The sequence below is a fragment of the Liolophura sinensis genome, chromosome 13, assembly GCF_032854445.1.
Source record: "Liolophura sinensis isolate JHLJ2023 chromosome 13, CUHK_Ljap_v2, whole genome shotgun sequence".
NCBI lineage: Eukaryota > Metazoa > Mollusca > Polyplacophora > Chitonida > Chitonidae > Liolophura > Liolophura sinensis.
In genome coordinates this window covers 11,364,014-11,387,846 of record NC_088307.1, presented here as the reverse complement: position 1 = coordinate 11,387,846, position 23,833 = coordinate 11,364,014, and the positions used below count along the sequence as shown (strand labels likewise).

The 23,833-nt window shown below is 40.4% G+C and overlaps 2 protein-coding genes across 2 annotated transcripts; one reads left to right on the top strand and one right to left on the bottom strand.

Moving 5' to 3' along the window:
- Positions 1 to 430: 430 nt before the first annotated feature.
- LOC135480738 (uncharacterized) lies at positions 431 to 10,626 on the bottom strand. Its single transcript, XM_064760656.1, has 11 exons — positions 10,614 to 10,626; positions 8,772 to 8,860; positions 7,464 to 7,771; positions 6,506 to 6,641; positions 5,496 to 5,726; positions 5,145 to 5,241; positions 4,006 to 4,411; positions 2,184 to 2,340; positions 1,375 to 1,548; positions 1,128 to 1,151; positions 431 to 548 (listed from the first exon to the last, which is right to left on the bottom strand). Exons 2-10 carry the CDS (start codon positions 8,809 to 8,811, stop codon positions 1,132 to 1,134), a joined length of 1,569 nt encoding a protein of 522 aa, XP_064616726.1. The 5' UTR covers positions 8,812 to 8,860; positions 10,614 to 10,626; the 3' UTR covers positions 431 to 548; positions 1,128 to 1,131.
- Positions 10,627 to 13,309: 2,683 nt separating this feature from the next.
- LOC135480090 (uncharacterized) lies at positions 13,310 to 22,045 on the top strand. Its single transcript, XM_064759844.1, has 4 exons — positions 13,310 to 13,388; positions 18,811 to 18,975; positions 20,462 to 20,590; positions 21,630 to 22,045. The coding sequence occupies exons 1-4, from the start codon at positions 13,310 to 13,312 to the stop codon at positions 21,785 to 21,787; spliced, it is 531 nt and encodes a 176-aa protein (XP_064615914.1). The 3' UTR covers positions 21,788 to 22,045.
- Positions 22,046 to 23,833: the final 1,788 nt, after the last annotated feature.

The window sequence follows — 23,833 nt, the reverse complement described above, 5'->3', positions numbered from 1 at the left end:
ATATGTCGCGACTTCAGCTTTCATTAAGAGAGTAGGTAGACGTTTGGTGGTACAACTTCTTGGCCCCGAGCTTTCTGCGGGGCCTTAAGCATTTTTGGAATTCAGTAAGGATGTGGTATATCGGTGTAACGGGAAGGTAAACACATAAACTCCTTCCTTTGACAAAGGCCTAGTGTTTGCGAATATTTCCTCCAAAGTTTAGATTGACGATACGGAAGTTGTTGAGTCAACATTTAGCTTCTGTAGAAAAACTTGATATAATAAAGACTGCCGAAAAATATAATATTGTCACGGACTTTGTTCGCATGGACAATAATCTCTGAAGGTTAGCAGGTGCTGTTTGCATGGTAGGGTGTTTCACAACTTGCTGGGCTGTTTTACTACGCATGGGGTTAAACACTAGACCAAGAATTTGAAAAGACATTGCATATGGTGTTAGTAAATGCTTGTAATACATTTTGCGTGTCTTCCTCAAGAATGATTCATTTCTTCAGCGAAAGCATTGCGAGGACACAACAACAGCATCGATCCGCTGATGCCAGACTTTACTGAAACAAAGAAGAAATTATAGAATACTTTACAGATCAATGAAGATAAAAGTAGCTTTTCCCGGAGACCGAGTGCTTCATGTTCTAGTGTCGTTTCAATTCGCATAGGTGCATAAACTTCGAACAAAAAATTACAAATTCAAAAGCTATTTTAAAGGAAGTTTTGCCTTTTGTCAGCGGAGAAGCAAGTAATGATTTGTTGATTAACACTCACACCGAAACAATCTTTGTTTCAACACAACATATATCGAACAACGTTTACCTGTGATTATGTCTGAAATGTTTCCCAGACAGACAATTTTTTTGCTTTTCATTTACATGCGATTTCAGTTACTTTTTTTTGCACACCCGAAACTATACACAGTAATTGACGTTAAATGTCGCCCCAAAATAGCATTTTAAAGACAAATAAATATCATGAAATCCTTTTAGCGTTGAAACATATTTTCTATTAGAAAATCTTTTATCCCAAACAAATATAAAATATCTTTGTATTAAAGATCAGTAGAACACTCAGAAAGAGGCAAAATGAAAAACTTAGCCATGGACGTCATTGCAGTAGTCCCCATTTCAACTTACCTTTTTATCCAAAGTGGACTTTAGCTGCAAAACAAGAAAGTGACTCTATAAATTCACATAAATGTCCTATTATTTAGATTTCTGCCCTGAACAGTTTCTGGAATGCCTCATATTCTGCTTATTGCGAACAAACTAGACCTAAGAAACATCGACCAAAAGCACCAAAATTTAGCGTTAACATAAGGCTATTAACGTTATAAAACATTGATTGTTAATAAGAAAAATTAAAAAAAATATTTTTACATACCAAATGTCGCGGCACACTGCGGTAACATCTGATCAAACAGCTTCACATTTAGCTTAAGGATATTCTCCATGTTTAACTGCGGCAACTTGAGAAGGTCTTTAGCGCTGGGAAGGATCGATGCAAAGTTCAGGTTGTGGAAAAGGGATCCAATGTGCAGGACGTCGGTGGAGAGACCTGGAAACAATTACAAGTTCAAAGATGTTTTCCTGAAGATCTCGCGAGAAGCACGAGATTTTGAGAGTGGGAATAACAGACTGCAGGAAGGTTTGTCATTTTGCTGTAGACATCACTATTTAACGCGACTCATATTGACAATTAGAAATTGATATCGGAAGATTGTTCATGTGTTTTCCATTTGCGTTGATCTTCTAAATACCCAATAGCTATTTATGTTGGAGGGCACTGGTTAATAAGGTCGAGGTTCCTTACTCCAACTGGCAAAATCCCGTAATTCTCCCGATATTTCAGCGGAAATCAAATACTGCTCATTGCATTCATCGTTTGTACCAACCTATACATGAGGACCATGTTACTCAGTCTGTCAAGATATTCGACCCCACTTTTCTGAAACGTAAGGGTTTCTATGTCTTGACTCTTCCTTGCAGAGATATTTAATGTCATATCAGCACATCAGTTTTCAGGACAGGTGACATTATGAAGACAAGCTGAAAGCAATGCTTGTGACTTGAATGGCGGACAAAACGGCCAACCGACAGGACCACTGACCGACCGACACACCGACAGAGTTACTTGTGGAGCGGTAAGTATCAACACAAAAAGCCTACATAGATCGCACATAGCTTTTTTACCTGGAATGTGGAATGGACTTTTCCCGTGGAAAAGTTTGTCAATAAGACCCTCAGCTTTACCAATCAGACCTCCCGTGATCGCGTTCACTCCCTTGAGAATGTCGCTTAGACTCACGCAAACATCGATGCCTCTGCGCGTGCGCGTATTCATACTTCCCTGAAAAAAAGAATAAATCACACTGACGACAACAACAACTTCAACTTCTTCGTAGTCTCGCAGTATTTAACCCACTTAAAGTGATTCAGGTTGCTTCCTATTTTGTATAGACTTTATGTTATTCATTGTTTGAGTGAAAACCACTGTTGCAATACAAAACTGGTTACAAATATATAGAGTGCAGTGTGGGCGATTCAGGTCCGAGAACCTTTTACTGACCAGCTCAGACCCGATGCAGGTTATGTTTAACCGCATGAATTTCTTGCGGTGTGTATCATGTCCTCAATGCCCACCCGCACGAATATTTCAGGACTGGTAACACGAATTCTCTGATGAAATCAAAACTCCTTTTGTGAAATTTTCAAAATCGACCGGTTTTCAGTTTGCGCATACCCATCAGCGCACAACTGCGCCAGTACGTTAATCCTTGATATACCACGTCCGTCGGATTACTGGGATGGTGTGTGCAAAATTTCATTGCGATCTGGTACATAACACGGGAGATATCAAACAACGTTTTGGGGGGAACTTACTTTTGTTGCACTGTTTAGTTATATAAATATATAACACAGCATTTTGAGTAATTCTAGACCGGTGATGTATAATAAATTGCAATTAACTTCACTGCATTTTTTTTTTACCTAATTCTGCTAGAGCCATGGTTCTAAGGGGCGTGTAATTTGTTACTATTTATGCATTTACATGAACAGTTAAAATAAAACCCTAACTGAGGTAAATTGACAAAAGGCCGTATTTCAGCGGCTACGTGTGACCATTTGTCAACTGTCACAGTGTCGCCGCTGCTCTGGATTTACTCTCTATGCTGTACATCTATCACGCCGTCCTGAAGAATATTTCACTTTTACAACAGCGGCCAGCATTATGGTAGGAAGAAACCGAGGTTTAGAGATAACTGAGTGATTTGTATGTATTTATCTACATCAGTGCCTTTACTAAGTTGTACTGAATATTTCTTTTACATTTAAATGATGGTTAGGTTTGGGTGAAAGAAACCTAACCAACAAACACGGCAGAGGCTAATGGGTGGAGGAAACCTAACCAACAAACACGGCAGAGGCTAATGGGTGGAGAAAACATAACCAACGAACACGGCAGACACTAATGGGTGGAGGAAACCTAAACAACAAACACGGCAGAGGCTAATGGGTGGAGGAGACCTAACCAACGAACACGGCAGAGGCTAATGGGTGGAAGAAACCTAACCAACAAACACGGCAGACGCTAATGGTTGGAGGAAACATAACCAACAAACACGGCAGACGCTAATGGTTGGAGGAAACCTAACCAACGAACACGGCAGAGGCTAATGGGTGGAGGAAACCTAAACAACAAACACGGCAGACGCTAATGGGTGAAGGAAACCTAACCAACAAACACGACAGAGGCTAATGGGTGGAGGAAACCTAACCAACAAACACGACAGGGGCTAATGGGTGCAGAAAACCCAATCAACCACCGCACGGGTATATAGGTTGAAGAGTCATAACCAGCGGATTGTCTTGGTTTCCCCAGGGCGCTGCCCGGTTTCCTCCCACCATCCGTATAAGTAACGTGTTATTGAATATGGCGTCAAACACCAACCAAATAAAAAAAATAAATTAAATAAATAAACATTTTTCTTCAACAATCTATCTCGTCACTTACATTTACCAGTAAGTACAGGTTTCCGTCGACGAGGTACAGGTTCTCTTCCAGCTCCCGTCGACCGAAGATGTGATGAAGCACGTGACCAATGTGGTGGACACCTTTGCTAATCTCGTGACCAACGTGTTCGACGCCTTTTACAACCTCGTGACCAACGTGTTCGGCGCCTTTACCAACTTCGTGAACAACATGTTCGGCGCCTTTAATGATTTCCTTGCCAGCGTGCTCGATGCCGTGTCCTACCTCGTGAATGACATGCTCAGCGGCTTTGTCTACCTCCACCCACACATGGCCGGCCTCATCAACGATGTGCTTAGCTCCCTTGATCACTTCTTTTCCGATGTGCTCTGCACCTTTAGCCACTTCCTTTCCAATTTTCACACCGGCTTTAACTAATTCCTCAAGGCTGTGAACACAGTTCATGATAAACAGATGGAGCCTTTTATGAAAAGTTCACAAATCAAAATGGATGTGGATGTGTAAGTGTGCGTGTATGTGTGCGTGTGTATGTGCGTGTATGTATGGGTGTATGAGTACGTGTATATGTGCGTGTATGTATGGATGTATGAGTACGTGTATATGTGCGTGTATGTGTGCATGTATATGTTTGTGCGTGTGGATGTAATGTGACTGTAGTCTAAACAATGCGCCATAGCATCTTGTCCTATGAAGCCCTGTAGGCTTATGTTGTGTTTTAAACATAAACAAATTGCAAAAGTTAAAAAAAAACAGCAACAAACACGAGCTTCGGGACTTCAGTCTATATTAATATTGTAGTTGTTTTAATGGAATATTAAATCTGGTAATCTAAAAACAGAAGACAAATGGCTTTTACTTTGTTTGTTAAATATTTCGCCGCAGAAAAATCCTGTTGTGTTGATACAATTGCTGAATCGAGATCCACGAGAATTGTTAATCATATCTCTTTGAATGAATATCAGAGCTATTTTCTGTTATAATTTCAACAAATTTTCTAATTTCCTGGTGTAGATCCACTACCGACGTTAGTGGTGTCAAATGCGGTATCAATCACTTGGCCATCAAGTGCTCCGACCTTTCAAGACGACAGAACCTAATACAGAAGGCAGGTTCAAATATTCAAGCTACAGAGAAAGGTTGAATGATGAGCATACAGATACCTTTTAAGCAGACAGAACTTTTTGTGCAGCACGTGGTCGACCTCATCCAAAAAGTGCCCCAGCGGTCCAAATGCCGACAAAATGGCGTCCAAAACGTCTGAAATGGAACCCGAATGAAACGTCACACATATAGCGAAAAAAACGTTTTGTGAAAACAATAACTTTTTTTTTTAATTTTAGCTATTTTGTTATTTGTTTTATGAATAAAAACCGGTAAAGCTTTCCATGTCCGATTAATGTAGTGGTGCTCATTATGAAAATGAACAACAAAGAGCAGTGCTATCGCAGCAAACTATGGCGTCTTTTGATGGAGCCTTAAACATAAATATAAATTTAAATCCATAAGCTTACGGTTCACTTTGCTGAGACTTGGTAATCCTCTGCGTCTGCGCAGTAGGTGGAGTTTCCCGAGGACACCTTGCACTTTTTGGCAGCCCTTGTTAACTTCTCCCAGTAGGTGGCTGAATCCATGCGGAATGATATCTAATTTGCCGGAAACACCTTCCAGCGCGTGGATCACTTTTGTTCTGCCAACCGGAAGTGAGTTGGCACATCCTTCCGCCGCCATTGCTTTGGCATCAACTGTCGCAAAAGTAAATTAAATTATGGCTTTTGGTTGACTTGTATAAGAAATACGGAAGATATTTTGTCTCCTTGAGAAATAGTTACTCCTTTGAGTTTCATCTCTGAGGAAATGTCTCAATGTGAACATGTTTAAATTTATCCTTTATGCATCAAGAAATGGGGACGTATGCATCAAGAAATGGGGACGTATGCATCAAGAAATGGGGACGTATGCATCAAGAAATGGGGACGTATGCATCAAGAAATGGGAACGTATGCATCAAGAAATGGGGACGTTAGAGCGAAATCTTAAGAGCTGTTGTGGTCGCTTCACTCGTTGTACTCTCCAAGCTGTCGTGTTTTACATCATAATATCCTTAAAGGGGCTTACACACCAGTAACCAAGGTTCATCCTACATTACCTCATTATTGATCAACCATATAACATTAGGAGTCATGAGAATGTCGCTGTCCATTTGAAAATTACAATTTGAATCTAACTAATGAGACATTGTAGATAGATTCCAAATCCAATAGATCCATTGCCAAAATATAAGCGTCATGTCCGACATTTGTATACCATTCGTAGTCCGTAAAGGGCGTTCCAAGTCGATAATCGCAAGAGCCATTTCCAAAACAACATTCAACTAATGCACACATTATATTTCAACTACTGTCCTGAATATAAACTCCCTAAATACCAAAATTTTCATCATATTATGAGCAATTCTTGTAGTATATGTTAGAAAGGAGATAATTCCTTCGGTATTGAGAAAATGCATGGTATAAAAACTCACTGGTGGACACAATGTTGGTAAATGCGCCAATTTTAGCCGTCACCCAGTCAATTTTGTGTTGTACCGTCTGGAGAGGAGCAGTCCATGTATGTAGCTTATTGGCAAACCCGGCAACAATCGGCTCGACCTTCGCTATCTAAATAATAAAAAAAGAATTGCTGGTTGGAAGAATTGGGAAATCTCGAAACCCAAAAATAACTGTGTTATTTTCTGATCTGTACGCATATCAAGGAATCCTTTAACTGACTTGGTTAGTTTTCTAGTCTATTGCCTTTTATATAAGTCCAGACATTATATATATAGCATTAACATCGCTTTTTTCTGTTATATAAAGACTGTTTCTACCGTCAGAATATATCAATGCAGTGTTTTTCTGAAAAGATGTGTAAGATACAAAAGACACGAGGCTCCACCTGGTCACAGTATAGTGATACTTAACCAAGTCGTACATGACCTGTCACCTTGTGCTCACTAAGCCTCAAGTCGCACAGGTATGGTTTTCTGTGCGCGCGCACAGTTTAGTTCTGAATGTCCAGTATCTCTAGACTTCTGGACATGACGCCTTTTTTACTCGTGTTTGCTTCTTATCCTAATATCTTTACAAACTGCAATGAGGCCACTACTAATAGACGAACTGTATTAAGAGACTTACTTATAAAAACTGAACGCTGAAAGAAAAAGACAAAGACAACAGGTTATTTCTAGGTGGAGTGCTACCGAGTCCAAAAAAATCCTCTCACCATAACTGTAGCACAGGAACATATGTGTCTTGCACGCTTACCTCAGACTTGTTGAAGTTGATAACGACCATCGCTGGGTTTGAATTGAAACTCATGCTAATTTTAGGAAAATGGCTACCCAAGCCAAAGAAAATCGCCACGGATTTTAGGACAAGCATTTACAAAGTGAACCCTCACACCATAACTGTAGCAGTCGAGCATATTCCTTGCGCACTTACCCCAGACTTGATAGTATTAAGGACGGCCACCGCTGGGTGAAGGACGATGGACGCTGCCTGTCCCACGTAAGGTATCAACATCACAGTATTCATGATATCTATCGTCACTTCCGTCCTCTGCTCTATCTTCTTCATCTTGTCGCTAATTTGAACCACTTGATCGCCAAAATGGATGGTCTTGTCTAGAGGAGTGTCCACTTTGTTGACGCATATATGTAAGGCAGAGGATTGTCCAGCAACTCCGGCTAGATCTGTGATGAGTTTCGTAGTTTTGGGGAACTCTGCCGGGTTAATGGGACGCTCTGCGGCTGTGGTATATAATAATAGGATTACAGCATAGAGAGCAAACCCAGAACAGCGCCGACAGTGTGAATATTGACAAATGGTCACACGTAACAAGTGAAATATGGTCTCTTGTTAATTTACCTCAGTTAGGGTTTTATTCTAACTGTTCACGTATATGCTTAAACAGTAGCTCTCTAGCACCATGGCTCTAGTAAAATTATGTAACATAAATGCAGTGATGCTTATTGCAATTTATTAGACGTCACTGGTCTAGAATTACTAAAATTGCTGTGTTGTCATCACGTTTAATATACAATAACATGAAAACAGTGCAAAGGGACCAGGTCTCTGGGATGCTTAGTCCGCCAAAAGAATCTTGGTAGAGATTACAGTGTGAAAAGTGGCAAACGGTCAGACGTAACCAGGGATATGTGGGCTCGTAAGTTTACCTGAGATACGGTGTTATTCTAACTATAGTAGCAATTATACACCCCCCTCGCACCGTGGCTGGCGGGGGGGGGGGGGGGCGCATGTATAAAGACCATGTACATAGGACAAAGGCGTCGTGGAAAAGACAAGACAAAAGATTCATAGACACGCTTTGTCAATTTTTTTTTCAAGGAAATACTTTTTCAGGGAATACTGAAGGCTAATGAGATTAATTTTGGGGGGCTAGACGAATTGATATATAAGATAGCAGATACGCTCTGAAAAATGGAAATGAAATGATATCCAAAGCATTTAAACATCTATTAATAAGTGTTGGTGAATAATTTCACTAAAATAGGAATACATGTATAAAGTGGCGAATTTAAATAAGAATTGGGGATAGGGCCGAAATGTCAAAAACTGTTTTAAACCATACAGTAGGAAAAAAAAAAGACTCGATGATGTAAATCATGGTGATTTTTTCAGATGACAAAATGTATAATTAATTCTTTATTACAGTAATATTTAATTTTAAAGATATCCAATGTATTTTCTTTCTCATGCAGATCATGTTTAAATAGTTATTGCACTTACCTGCAAAGCCACAGATTATTAATAGGCAAAATATTGACATGATTTCTGATTCCAGCGACTGTTTTATGGCTGAGTGGTTTTTGTGTAGACTGAAATAAATATAGAAGAAAACTGTTCTTCAAAATCACCGAATATCCATTTCAGAAAATAAATATACCCAGGTTTCCTCCGCATATAAAATTGATCTCCGTAATGAAAGTGAAAACTTCGACTTTAATCAATCAAACAAATAATAGTGGATTTCGCACATTTAATTTATTTATTCGATTGATATGTTAGGCAATTTGATATTGATATTTTACGCAATTCTCAGGAGCTGGACTTGAACTCACAGCGACCGCATTGGTCTGGGTCGTTGTGCTGGGACAGGCAAACTTTACGACTAGAGGGATATTTCGGCATTGTAAATTATCCTTACTTGGACAGCAATATACCGAAGGATCTTGCATTTGTTAGATCCTGCGCGTTGTGTGACGATGTGTGACGATGTGTGACGTCACAAGTTATCACTGCAAAAACTAGTGTGTCAAGGTTATTCCATTAAACGCCTTCACTCCAAGTTTCTTAAGTTTTACAGTGAGCATAATTCTTTTGTAGGTACTTGTGGACAGAGCGCACAGAATCTCTGCGGCTTCGTGATTATGTCCAATTCCGCTTAACCCGGGGCTAAGGGCTATATATTCATCTTGTTGAATTAGATCACAACAAGATATAAAAAACTGTTTACTGCTTCTCTTTGCATGATTCCGTCCTATTTTCCTACTTGATATACTTTCTACGTTCTTTGGTGGTTTGTGTTATACGTCGTTTTAGAAACTGGTCTTGCAATTATTGCCCTTGAACGTCCTTATTGGTTGACGGCTGTTGTACGAATGCCTGTTTTGACGCATAGATTAGACCCTAAACACTAGTTATTCGCACATTTAAAATATTTCCTACAGAAGCCAGATCAAAACCTAGCCATGTCAAGAATACAGTTTCAATCTGCAAATTTGTCGATGAAGACATATGTGTTGTTTTTTTTTCTGGAAGCGCTACTTATAACAGTCCGTTTAAAGTTAGGGGGATTTGAACAAACTCCAGTTATAGCCAAGGTTTTACTGAGCGAATCCTGTTTCCGTACATGTGTTTATATCAATGGTTCACTCATGATGAGATATCTCAGCCAAGCTGAGCTGGAAATTTCCCACTGGACTTTATCTCTGACATTTCTAACAACGTTGACCAACAAACCTCGTTATCCAAAGTGTGAAGACGTGCACAATGCCACGCTCTCGCCAAAACAAGAGTGCTCCTCGGCAGATATAAAACAAGTGGCTTTCCTTCCACCACCAATACCCCCCCACCCCCCAGCCCCCACTGTTTGCAGTTACATGTATGTGTATATATAGTGAATCCGAAAGTGGCTTGGTGAGAGATGAGCAGATCATATATAGTTGTACGGTAATGAAGCCAAAAGTTGCTCGTTGATTCAGGTGATAGAAACGTATACATAAATGGTGTAAAAATGGAAAACGGGAGTTTGCCAACAAAACAGACGATTTATTGTTCAAAACATATCTAACTTCCTGACTTACAGGGGCAGTCTCACTACCCGGAGCGCGATTCACATATACCCATCACCTTAACAATGATGATTCTTTCCCATCCTAAAGAGATCCAAGCCGTGTGATCTGTTGTTCATTCCTGGATTTGTGATGGTGTTTTTTTGGCGAACTGGAAAACGTGTGCAAATCATGCATTGCAGGTGAGCAAGAGTCAATATAGCTTGGACTCGAGTCGCGAGGAAATGAACTCCGTTGCTTCTCGATTAACAGATATGCACGCCATCTAAGGACTTACCTGTCAAGCACAAGGACTGTCACAGGAATGGCGCAGGTGTGGATGTGACCGTTTTAAGTACCCGGACGTGGCACACCTGACATGGGTTGGTCAGATAACATTATCTCACAAGGATAAATTAGAAACTACAGAAACTGGTAGAAAGATCGCCGCTTGTTTTGACACCCATCAGATATCGTTGTCCGGATTTTAGTTATTATCTATCCGATTTACATAAGAACGATGGGCTCGACTCTTCGTTGTATTTGTTTATTTCATAGTTCTTTAACGTCTCACGAATGTTTGCTAATGCCACGGCAGGCCTGTTTTAAGGGTGAAGGACACAGGTGTAAATCTCACCGATCTTGGGTAACATACTAACAAACTTTCCCACGTTTGTGTGGAATACAAGTATAGTCTTTAACAAACATGAGATTGCGCAAACGGACACACGAGCGTATGTGAACGGTTACATTGTTAACGCGGCCCCCTGTGTGTCCTGGCGAGATGGTGAGTTCCACTCGTCTGCATTCTTCACAGCTTGATGTAGAAACATAAATAAATCGGAAAAAACTAGACTCTATTAGATCTAAATTCTACACAGACCGGCTTTTATCGTGTTCATAGCTGATCGATGAGAGGCTAAATTCATATGAATCTGTTTTTTTTTTTTAACATTTACTTATTTATTAATTTATTTATTTGTTTAAGATTTAACGCCGTGCTCTAGAATTCTTGGTTTCACTTACGTGAGCCACAGCTAGGATTATGGATGGAGAAGGCCAAAAAGAACCCGGAGAAAACCACAGACCTTCGGCAACCATGCCTAATAGATCTCCCGATTCTGGGTTTTGGGGTCCTCAAGTGTCGAGCGACCAGTTATTGCTACTGTGTAAATACCTTTGCCTTTGTGTCAGTAATGCATCTAATACTAAACTCTTCCGAAACTGAAAAGCTACAAACAATCGAGTCAGTTTGTTTATTAATTTCCTACAAAATCAAACCATGATTGCTCAGAGAAAATAAATATCAGCGTCTCATACAGTTGAATCCTTCACTCATTGAAAACAAATGGTGGTCTCCAATAACACGGAAGGTCACCAAATGTCAGAGGGTAACTGTTTACAAAGAAGCGGAAGTGCATGTGTCCGAAAATTGATCTTTCATAGTTGTATTGAGGTGAAGCTGAAGGTTATGGGGTGAACGTTTCACTAATTAAACAAAAGAAAAGAGTCCGGAAAAATGAAGAATGAAATGAAAATCTAAAAATAAAGTGGATCCAAAGTGAACAGAAATAGCCGTAAACAATAATCGTGAAGTAAGATCTGTTTGCAAATAAGACATACTGATTAATAAATGATTAAAAACAAAGATAAACAGTCTAGTACACCGGGTATTAGTGTGACCATTAAGGAGCATTAAGAATATAGTTGTTTACTGGACTGGTTTCATTGTGACATGTATCTTGTGCCAATAAATCAGGAATTATTATTTTGTTGAAAATATGTGGTTAGGTCAACGAGTAAAGAAAATCGCGGGTACAATTCAAACCAAACTGTACTCAACACAAATATGAACGCACGAAACAATTTCTGTATTGTTGTCTCTCAGTATTAAATAACTCGTTAACTCAACAATTAAGGTAAATACTCAGTATCAATTGTGACTTAGATTTCCACTACAATTGGGCTACATGATTTGAGGAAAAAACTCAGTTAGTATACAAATAAATACATTTGGGGGCATGTTTCACGAAAGGTTATTTTAACATGGCATTTTTTTTCTTTTGTGGGTTTATATTTTTGTTAAGTATACAAAGGTATCTGATGAAATATTGAAACATCACAACAGCCAGAGATGGGTTCGAACTCACGGTTTCACTGGCTAAGACCATCTGTCTTAATCTGAAGTGTATTGGTTAGCAAAGATCATTGTAGTGGCTACAATAATTTCATAATACTTCTGTTTTGTTTCTATTATTAATCCTTGTACAGGAAAATCAAAATGCTGTTGCAGATTTATACAGTATACCCCAAATTGGCCAAATACGGGTTCGTTACTTTTTCTTATAACTCGGAAAAGAAGGTCGTTTTAGGAACGTGTCAACAAATGTCAGCAATGCAATCAATAAAACATTTGTCCACGGGAATCACATCGCCATAAGCACACAGAGGCTTGTTTGTTCTCGGTTGAAATGTTTGGCGTGACGCCATCTTGGAAATGCGTACATCGCTATTGTTTCGCTTGTTTTTCTTGGACGTGTCTGTATTTTCATTTTTTAAACGTTAATAAATAACGTTATTTAGTTTCACACTCTGTCCTCATGCAATTTGATGAAAATGGTTCTGTTTTTATGCTGCTTTCCTTTTCCTTCTACACATTATGAAAGATGGTACAAATGCTATTGTTGTTGCTGGGGTCACTCTACTCAGACAGACCGAATTATATATATATGTGCTCTTTACGGTTGCCACACAGAAAGAAAACAGCAAACATCGCCCTGGAGTTGTAAACCAAAAGCCTACATCTGAGCGAGGCGAATTACATCGCGAATGAAAGGATCGGTTTGTTTGAGCTCGGCTTGTGTTTTACTGTGGATTAGCGGAGGTCACGTGACTCACGCTTTCTCTCGCGGTTTGTCCTATCGGTTTAAAATGTTACTTTGTTTCACAGAGTCCCAGTAACAGTTAAGCCAGCCATTCTGGGTGGTCGTCAGAATGGGCACATACAGTCTTGTTTGGATTACCTGCCTTCTGTCATTGCTCGTTTTAGTGGAGGTATCCCTTGAAGACGAAGGTAAGGATAGACATTTAATTGTTGCTGAAATTCATAATGGATTTGAATCATTTATCTGACTGAGGTTTTACTGAAGAGTGCTTCGCTCATACGAAGACGGTCAAGCCTGTGGCAGGAGGGAAGCAGAAGGAAACAGACGGAAAATATGCAAAGCCACCATTGTCATTATTAAGGAAACCGCTGCCAATCATAAAGTAACCAACGCCATTCGTAACGAAACCACGGCCATTCGAAACGAAACCACAGCCATTCATCACGAAACCACCGCCATTCACAAGAAAACTACCGCTATCATTTCGGAAACGTATTGACGTAAGAAACACATAACTGTTATGGTAAGAACTGTCTTTTCGTTTTAATAGCAACAAAAAAGAGGATTAGCTGTCAAGAACACTTACTTACCCACACATCTAGTATTCATTTAGGAGTGTGCGAGTGCGGACACGTGATGGGCGATACGATAGGAATTTACTAGAGTAGACTTCATCACCCCACGTGCCGTAAATCTGAAGGTCAAGAGAACAATAAACGTGAAGCCAGCAAGTTAAAATAAATGTCAACAAATCGACATAATCCAAAACCAAAAATTACACTGCATGTAAGGTATTATACAAGTATTATCGCTTGACGCTTTGTAAACTATCACTGTTGTAGTCTCGCCAGCCAGCATCTAACGGTACTCCGGCGTTTTCGTATTGACTTCGTACTAATGCTTTTGACTGCGCGCGATTTTGGTTTTACATATTGCTCATACAGTGGTTCATTTTGTTCACAGTGGTTCATTTTGTTCACAGTGGTTCATTTTGTTCACAGTGGTTCATTTTGTTCACAGTGGTTCATTTTGTTAACAGTGGTTCATTTTGTTAATAGTGGTTCATTTTGTTCACAGTGGTTCATTTTGTTAATAGTGGTTCATTTTGTTCACAGTGGTTCATTTTGTTCACAGTGGTTCATTTTGTTCACAGTGGTTCATTTTGTGACATAATGGTTTATTTTATTCACAGTGATTAAGTTTGTCCATATGGTGTTGACATCCCGTCATGGTAAATGAAGAGGCCTCAGTCCTTGTATTCAATTTAGAGTATGACGTTACTACCTCCACCACAGTCTGTATCGTTCAAGTTATATGTTCAGGCCAAATCCAGTCTTGTCTATATGCGGTGAAAAAAAGGCTCGTTTCCTGTGTTTAAACTGGGGGTGTTTTCATCTTTACTTTCCCGGATTAGACCAAGCTATAAAGCCTGGATCGTTCAGGAACTAGAGCCCATTCTAAACACGCTAGCGGGCATGCGTCAAATGTCTACCAGTCACGTGCAACGCTTTGTGTGCAATACTCCCTATACACTCCTTATACATTTGTTGTGGAGCGCTGTATCAGCACTGTGATAGAGTCTGCAGTAAACACTGTAAATGTACAACCCAATATACATTTCTTAAAATTGTTTTTTTTAAATCAGGTTTTCATAAATCCGGGCTTTTACAACTTGACAATGTCAGTAGAAAGAGAGAAATCGGACTTACGTGAAGTATCGATTAGAAAAATAATAAATAAAAAGGGTAATAAAAAAATAAAGATCAGTTGAGATTACAGTTTTGGTGAGATAACTCCAGTCGTATGTAGAATTAAAAAGTCTGCGCATTTCATATATACAACAACCTTTTTTTAAATTTCTTATAGCAGGCACGTAATTGTCCACAGCACTGCCATATTGGCTGTTACTGTTTCGTAAAATTGTTTTTTCAACTGGTTATCACAATTCCCCTTTAACAATCAACAACAATTTCGTACTAAAACTCACCTATGTTCCCCTACTTGTCACATTTAGTACCGATACGTGAATTTATATGACTTTTCGCATAACCAGCGTATCATGATCAATGTGTTTCACTCACCACTCTGTTTTGCCAGATTTTGAGTGTGTGAGTGAGTGCTTGGGGTTTAACGTCGTGCTCAACAATTTTTCAGTCGTATGACGACGAAGGAATCAATAGGGTGTATGTAATGTACCTCCTTGTTGCAGGACGGATTTCCACCGCTCTTTTATTTAGTGCTGCTTCACTGAGACGCCTTACCGAAGGCAAGCAAGCCGCCCCGCCAGAGCCATTATACTGATACGTGTCAACCAGTCGTTGTACGATGTCCTTCATGCTGAAGACCAAGCCAGGAAGTTAAAACTTCCTCTTTTAAAGTCTTAGGTGTGACTCCACTCAGGTTTGATCCTGGATCTACCGGTCCCGAAGCGGACGCTCTACCAACTGTGCTATCCGGGTGGGTCACCACATTTTTGATGATCCTTAATGTACATCAGTTACAAGACCTGTGAACGATTCAATGAATTAATTAGCCAATTTTTCATTCAATAATTCATTCAATCAATCATTCAATCAATCAATCAATTAGTCAATCAATCAGAAAAGCAAGCAATAAATCAACCAATCAAACGAACAATTCGATCAACCAGTCAACCAGTCATCCCAGCATTTGTCTAAACCTCTCTCCACATACACATGCCATTTTGTTTGCTTCTTGCGCCTTTAAATTCAGACAGGATGGCTGATCGCACAAACGAACAAGAAATCCGTTTGGAAGCCGAGTTTCATGTGAATCCCATGCCATTCTTCACGATTGGCCTCTTTTAAAGCCGGGATTTGTCTTCCTGAAGTTATTTCCGTGTTTAGAAATGCTCTTTATTTGTCTGACAAATTTCTCATCGCTCTTATCGCTTTTTTGAGCAATTCAAGAAAAGGTTGCCAAAAAAAAAAAAAAAAAAAAAAAAACACGTGTGCATTTTTAGCCTAGTCAGACAATGAGGAAATGCGAATAGTATTCAACACAAAATCAACAACTGACACTAGGTTACAAGTTGGAGTTCACCAGCTTCTAGTGACATAAACAGGTGTCACATATTCCTGGAAGGGGGGGGTGATGGTAGGGGGGGGGGGCTGGAGGGAGTTAGAGTACATTATACCGTTGTGTAACCACTTGTTGACATTCGTTTTCAGGTAACGGTTTTCCTCAGAAGATATAATTTTTAGGTTTAATTCTAACCCTCTAATTTTTTTATCTTCAGTTTCGTCTTTTGTTTTCAGTTGTAAAAGTTATAGAATGTTAAATGTTTTCAGTTTTTTAGGTGTAGCACTTTTGTTTTTGTTTTGCATCAGTGCTACTTGTAACTATCAAGCGTCTATGACTCTGTATAGCTATATAAGCCATTTTGCATTCACGCAATATACTAAAGCTTCACTCAAAAAAAAAATAGTTGGTTAATTTTAACCGAAAGTCTGTTTTCTGAATGATGCTGGAATGTATTCTGTTAGTATGACATAGTACCCTGTCATATTCAACATAATCTTCTGTTAGCCTAATACAATAATCATGCTGATTGAACATTTTATTGTAAAGAATATTTGCTACATTTAAGCCAATAACTGCCGCAATAACAAAAATTATAGCATCTGGCTTTCTGTTAAATTTAACAAATTATTATTTTTTTTAGTGTTTAAACACCGATGTAACGTCGTCACATTGATTGACTCTGAGACAATCTACATCAGACAGAATGTGCAAACATGGCGATCTGTTGAAGGCGATGGGTTAACCGCCCTGCAAACGCAAATCAGATTTACACAGTGAGTTTATTTAAGGCATGTCACTTCCAGCTCCAGGTCAGACCCGCGCTTTCCTCCTCTCATTTGTTTAAACCCGACATTCTGAAGGAGCCAGCCAAATTATACGTTTTTATCCTTTAAATGGACCTAGAAATTAACTGTCATTGAATTGTGTATGCCATTTCACCTGGTTTAGCCCTACGACACACGACAAGCTAGCGTATTATTATATTAGCTCCTTGTATAACTAATTGAGTATTGCGAATACACAAATTATAACACAGAGTACATTTTTTTAAATATTCCTGCATACTGGCTGTTTACAGCATCGAGTACACTTATTTGGTATCGGCCCCGATAGCACAGTTGCTAGCGCGTCCACTTCGGGAGCGGTAGATCCAAGGTCAATCCTGGGTCGAGTCTCACCTAAGACCTTAAGAGAGGAAGTTGTGACTTCGTCGCTTGGCGTTCGGCATGAAGGGGATAGTGCGACGACTGGCTGACACGTATCAGTATAATGGCTCTGGCGGGACGTCTTTCTTGCCTTCCGTAAGGCGTCACAGTGAAGCAGCACTAGATAAAAGAGCTGTGGAAATCCGTCCTGCAAAAAGGGGGCACCTTACATGCACTCTATGGATTCCTATGACTGAAAAAGTACGACGTTATTTGGGTATTCCTACGTACCCTTTACAGCACTGAGCACACTGATTCAGCCAAACTGGTATTCTGTGTAAAAGACAACTACGACTGACATTTCATATCCCACCCGACATCCTAAAAAGTTACTTATAAGCCTACTGCGAACAAACTAAAACCCCCACCAAGTCCCAAACACAGGAACAAAGGATAAGTTCAAAATAATGCTATACGGAACCCAACCCTAACACGAAAAGTTCACTTGAATCGCTATAGTCGTTGAAAGCTTACATTTTTGACCGCGACCTTCGCGAGCCAGAGGAGGGTGCGGATTTAACAACATCGCGACCTACGTGCCCTTGTGGAAGATGCGGGGTCGGGAAGGTCGCGGTTAAAAATGGACGCTATCAGCGACTATACAGTCGCACCTTAATTGCAGCTATATTTGTAACAGATGTAAGCTACTAACAGGTGAAAAATGATGACGCTTAGAGAACCCCTTACCCGTTGTGTACTCTGAGCACTCCAGTTTCGGTCACCCGTGAAGATGACTGCCGTCATATAAAAGAGAAATACATGTGGACATAAACATCAGTCAAATAAACCAGTTAACGGCCTGGTGACATTTGTTGCACAGAAGTACATGTAATCACAAAGAGTGTCAGTTACTTGCCGAAAGGCGGTAGTTTAGCCCAGAGCTCAACGGTTTCCACCATCCATAAAATTTGTAAATGTGACTGAAGTTCTTGACTGTAGCGCTAAGCAAAAGTCAAATAAATAAATAAAGACAAGTAAAATTCTCTTGAGTGAATAGTTGAGTGTTAAACACTGCAAATCATAAAATATATAAATAACCAGGAGGGGGATGGGAGGGTTGTGCTGCGATGGTTAACGTGCTCGTGCAACACAATGACTCAGAAACCTCTCCCCAATATGATCGCTGTGCGTTCAAGTTCAGCTTATGTCGGCTTCTCCGGTCGTGCGTGGGAAGATCTGTCAGCAGGTTCCATCTCTCTACCTCAGCCCAGACCCGCACCGCAGCCTTTGTCAGATTTCCTCCCGCCATAATGTTGGCCGCCGTCGTATATGAGTGAAATATTGTAGAGAAAGGCGTAAACCACCAATCAAGTCAATAAACATATAACGACTTGGTGTTAACGACTTTGTTGTTTAGCAGAAGAGGAGAAACGTCCTCAGTACCATTGCCACACTTGTAACAGCGGGGACCCTAAGGAGCCTAACGTCAACTGTCTGGGTAACTCATCCGTGAACTACCCCACCACGTGGAAGGCTAACTGTACGGAGAAGTGCTTCATCAGAACAAACATTCTCTACCCTGGCAGTAAGTATACCGAATGGTGGGGGGGGGGGGGGGGGGCTAGAAAACTCGTCCTCTACTCGGGCAGTAAGTGTACCGGAGGGGTGGGGCGCAAAACAGAAAACACGCGTTCTACCCGGGCAGTAAGTATACCGGAGTGGGGATGGGGTGCAGTATAGAAAACACTTCCTCAACTTGGGCAGTAAGTACATTGGAGGGAGCAATATAGAAAACATGTGCTCTACCCGGGCAGTAAGTATACGGGGGCGGGGGAGGGGGGGTAGTATAGAAAACACGCGTTCTATCCGGGCAGTAAGTATACCTGAGTGGGGATAGGGTGCAGTACAAAAAACACTTCCTCAACTTGGGCAGTAAGTAAGAAAACACGTGCTCTACCCGGATAGTCAGTATACGGGGGGGCGGGGGCAACATAGAGAACAAGTCTACCAAATGGGCAGTAGGTATACCGGAGGGAGGGGGCAATATACGTTTTCTGTCCAGGCATTAAATATACTGGAGAGTGGGGGAAGGGGTGGGGGTGGCCAACACGCGAGAGAGGTGAAACACGCTAGCACAACACGCTCTATCAAAAATATACTCCTTACTGAGTCTATATACTGTGAACGGGCTTGTAAGGAAACCAGGTTCGCTAATAAGGGATTAAGTATACAGTGAGAGGGTCAATATAGAAAACATGCTCTCTACCCGGGCACTAAGTATACGGTGAGAGGGTCAATATAGAAAACATGTTCTCTACCCGGGCACTAAGTATACGGTGAGAGGGTCAATATCGAAAACATGTTCTCTACCCGGGCACTAAGTATACGGTGAGAGGGTCTATATAGAAAACATGTTCTCTGCCCGGGCACTAAGTATACGGTGAGAGGGTCAATATCGAAAACATGTTCTCTACCCGGTTGGAGGATAAATATAGAAAACATGTTCTCTACTCAGGGACTAAGTATACGATCAGAGGGCAAAGTAGACGCGCACACGCCAACACAGCCCAATGAACCACCCATTAATGAGGACGCTGTGAGTTCAAGTCCAGCTCATGTTGGCTTCCTCTCCGGTCGTACGTGGAACTCGCAGCAACCTGCGGATGGTCGTGGGTTTCCTCCCACCATAAAGCTGTCCGCCGTTGTATAAGTGAAAAATTCTTAGTGTGGCGAAAAACACCAGTGAAATAAAAAAAGAAAGAAAGTAGAAGCAGGAGTAACTATATTGTAAAATGTCAATAAAGTAAACAAATCTGACGTCAGCTAAATGTACATAGATTGCCGTATGACGGAGGAAGGGAGATTACTCTACATCTGTCAACTGTATATAATCGTTTAGAAAAGTTCCTGCATATTTTTCCCCGTAAAGTTTCAAACAAACAGACAGAGAGATAGACAAAAATAAACAAGGGAAAAATCATAGCCTCCTTGTGTAGTGGCGGAGATAAAAAATCAAGCATAGTTTCATCACTAATCATTCTTCTTCTCCCTCCCCTCGACCCCCTCTGTAGCGACGTACCGCGGCTGCACGGAGTTGTTCCCTCAGCTACCCAAACCGCTGGCCGAAGACGGCTGTTACCGCTACTATTTGGACACGTGGTGCCTCTGTAGTACGGAACTCTGTAACGGAGATGCCATGGGTGAGTACTTGGGGTGATGTACATGTACGTATGTATGCTTGGGGTTTTACGTTGTACATGTACGTATGTATGCTTGGGGTTTTACGTTGTACATGTACGTATGTATGCTTGGGGTTTTACGTTGTACATGTGCGTATGTATGCTTGGGGTTTTACGTTGTACATGTGCGTATGTATGCTTGGGGTTTTACGTTGTACATGTGCGTATGTATGCTTGGGGTTTTACGTTGTACATGTGCGTATGTATGCTTGGGGTTTTACGTTGTACATGTACGTATGTATGCTTGGGGTTTTACGTTGTACATGTACCTATGTATGCTTGGGGTTTTACGTTGTACATGTACGTATGTATGCTTGGGGTTTTACGTTGTACATGTACGTATGTATGCTTGGGGTTTTACGTTGTACATGTACGTATGTATGCTTGGGGTTTTACGTTGTACATGCACGTATGTATGCTTGGGGTTTTACGTTGTACATGTACGTATGTATGCTTGGGGTTTTACGCCGTACTTCAGACTTTTTCAATCAGATGACGACGATGAGTTATTCAGTGTGTGTACATAGTCTGTACCTTCCTGTGGCAGGGTGAGTCCATGACATGCCACCCCACCCAGTCACATTATACTGACACCAGGCCAACCAGGTCTGCATTTATTATTAAATGAAAACAGAGAAAATTGCCTTGAACAGAATATAGGTCTGTGGATTAGCGCTCTTGCACAGCACAATTATTCAGAGGTCACTCGCTGATGGGATCGATGTGAGTTCAAATCCAGCTCATCATATAAGTGAAATAACCTTGAGTATGGCGTAGAACACTAATCAAACAAATCAATACATACCGGGAATACTTCTTTACGGCTCACAAGTGTTGTGTTTGTCTCAATATTTTTTGCCTCAATTATAGGCTACCGCAGTTGTATAAAAATGTCACCATCTTCCGTTATGCGTTTTCAAGGCACGACAATGTATTTGACCTAGCCATTCGCATCTTTGTTATGTCTCCAGGGTCTTTTTTTGTTTGTTTTTCTTTTCAGGTGAGCCATCAGACAAAGAGCTTGATGAACATCTGTGGGATTCTACAGGGGAAACCCCTGAGGGTGAAAATCATTCACCCAATACCATGTGTCGTTTGCCGCCATTCATTTTATCGCTCATTATAGGTCTTTTTGTCCAACACAACCTTTTTGTATAAAATAACATTAATTTTTCTTTTCAATCAGTATGAAAACAATTGTCCATCTATATACAAACAGCCACTAGCTATCACTGTGAATAGAAAGGAAGCGATACATTGAAGAGCAAACTCCTGACAGGGAACAGCCAATGTCATGTGCCATTTGCCACCATTCATCCTCTTGTTCATGATGAATCCCTAGGGCGAGTCCGTGTCGCCAAATTGCTGCCGACACCAAAGTATCATGTCGAGGACACCAGGCATGACACTCCGCCCAGTCACGTTATACTGACACCGGGCCAACCAGTCATGTTTCCGGGCTCTAAACTCTCAGTGCTGACAAGCGAGACAGTGGGCCTACCGTGAAGTTTTAGGCATGACCAGTCCCGGGTTCGTTATAGGGCTTACCTACACCGAACACAAGCTGTCAATGTATGTGTCTAAAGTCTAGGTGTCATTTTCTTAGCTCGTAATTTGGATACATTTTCGCATGACTATGTTCCATGTGCCGAAGCATTTTGTAAACCTATACGAGGGCGTAAATTCACGTAAGATGTATACTCGTAGAGGCCTGCAACGCCTCACGTCTGAAATTATAGGAATTTTGCCTCAGTAGTGACTAAGTATGTCAGTTATGTGTAGAATAGGGGGTATCGTCAAATATATACAATGGTATACTTTACCTACATGTGATCACCATGACAACAATGCAAAAAGGACTATTACGTCAAAGTTAATCACGTGATGATACCGTTATGTATGGTTTGCTAAACTAGCCAAGATGGCAGAAGCCGCGTTTATATGAGGGCGATTTATAATGATATAAACATTCGTCCATCTGAAAATAGTACGTACATAAGTGTACCATCCTAATTGGGATTGGGTTGGGGGGGGGGGGGGCGCTGCTGCGTGACCGAAGTGGTCAGCCACGAATGCACTCGCTTTGAGTTCAAGTCAAGCTCACGCTGGCTTCCTCTCCGGCCGTACTTGGAGAGGTCAGGCCGCAACCTGCGGATGGTCGTGTATTTCCGGCGTATAAGTGAAATATTGTTGAGTAGGGCGTAAAACGCCAATCAAATCAATAAATAAATAATTGACATTTGGACACAAGATACCTGTTTGCTTTCTATGAAACCCAACCGCCAAGGACAACAATCATTTCAACAAAGCATGTATATAAAATAGGTCACGCGTCTTCTGCGCACGTGACTTCATTTATTCAGCCAAATTTAAGTGTATAAACATAGCAAGAGGAATGGGAACATGTATTTCATAAGGACAAATTTGACCATCATATTTTGCGTTAAAACTGAAGGCGGATTAACATTACACCGAATAAATGTAAATGGATAATCGTTGGTTAACGTCGCTTCGGCAATACTCCAGCCATATCGTGCTGATGTACCGTAATTCATCTAATTTTTAGCGCGGATAATACAGTAGTGCTGAAGCTAATAATTCTATTTCTCTCCAGGATTTTTTTTGGAAAAGTAAAGATATTGATATGTTGTTCATTAGATGGACTAACAATGTGAGAAAAGAGAAACTACGCATTTCTGTTGCAATTATACCTGCGTATTTATTAATAAGAACAAAAACGATGTCCAAAAATTATAAGAATTAGGTACCAGTAGGCAAAATAAAGGGAAAGGCAAGAAAAACTTCGCTTACCTTCTGTTAAGAAAAACTGCATCGACATCGCCTAGACTTGAGCTCTTGTCTAATATTTTACTATGGAATATTTAGCTGTAATTGATAATGATTGAACAGTAATACGCGGACATATAGTGAACCTCTATCCGTTTTAGTAATAGCTACTTGTAGTCTTTGTTTGATAAAGATAAATCATTGAAGTAATTTTATGCCATATGTTAATTTTGAAATTAAACGTGAATATTTGGAGTGAATGTGTATATATGTATATATATATATATTATCACAATGTTATTATATATGCATATATATCTATGTAGGAAATGTTGCGAAATAAACGTTACATGTATACATATTAATTTTAGTAGCGTCTTAGAAAGGATGTATGTTGTGTTTGATATTTTCTTAATA

Excerpts from the sequence above, each read along its gene's own strand:
- LOC135480738 (XM_064760656.1), bottom strand. The coding sequence starts at position 8,811 with ATGTCAATATTTTGCCTATTAATAATCTGTGGCTTTGCAG. Across the intron at positions 5,727-6,505 it reads TACCAACATTGTGTCCACCA|TTGATGCCAAAGCAATGGCG; the intron begins GTGAGTTTTTAT and ends CTTTTGCGACAG. Across the intron at positions 2,341-4,005 it reads ACCTGTACTTACTGGTAAAT|GGAAGTATGAATACGCGCAC; the intron begins GTAAGTGACGAG and ends TCTTTTTTTCAG.
- LOC135480090 (XM_064759844.1), top strand. The coding sequence starts at position 13,310 with ATGGGCACATACAGTCTTGTTTGGATTACCTGCCTTCTGTCATTGCTC. Across the intron at positions 18,976-20,461 it reads AAACATTCTCTACCCTGGCA|CGACGTACCGCGGCTGCACG; the intron begins GTAAGTATACCG and ends CCCCCTCTGTAG. Across the intron at positions 20,591-21,629 it reads CTGTAACGGAGATGCCATGG|GTGAGCCATCAGACAAAGAG; the intron begins GTGAGTACTTGG and ends TTTTCTTTTCAG.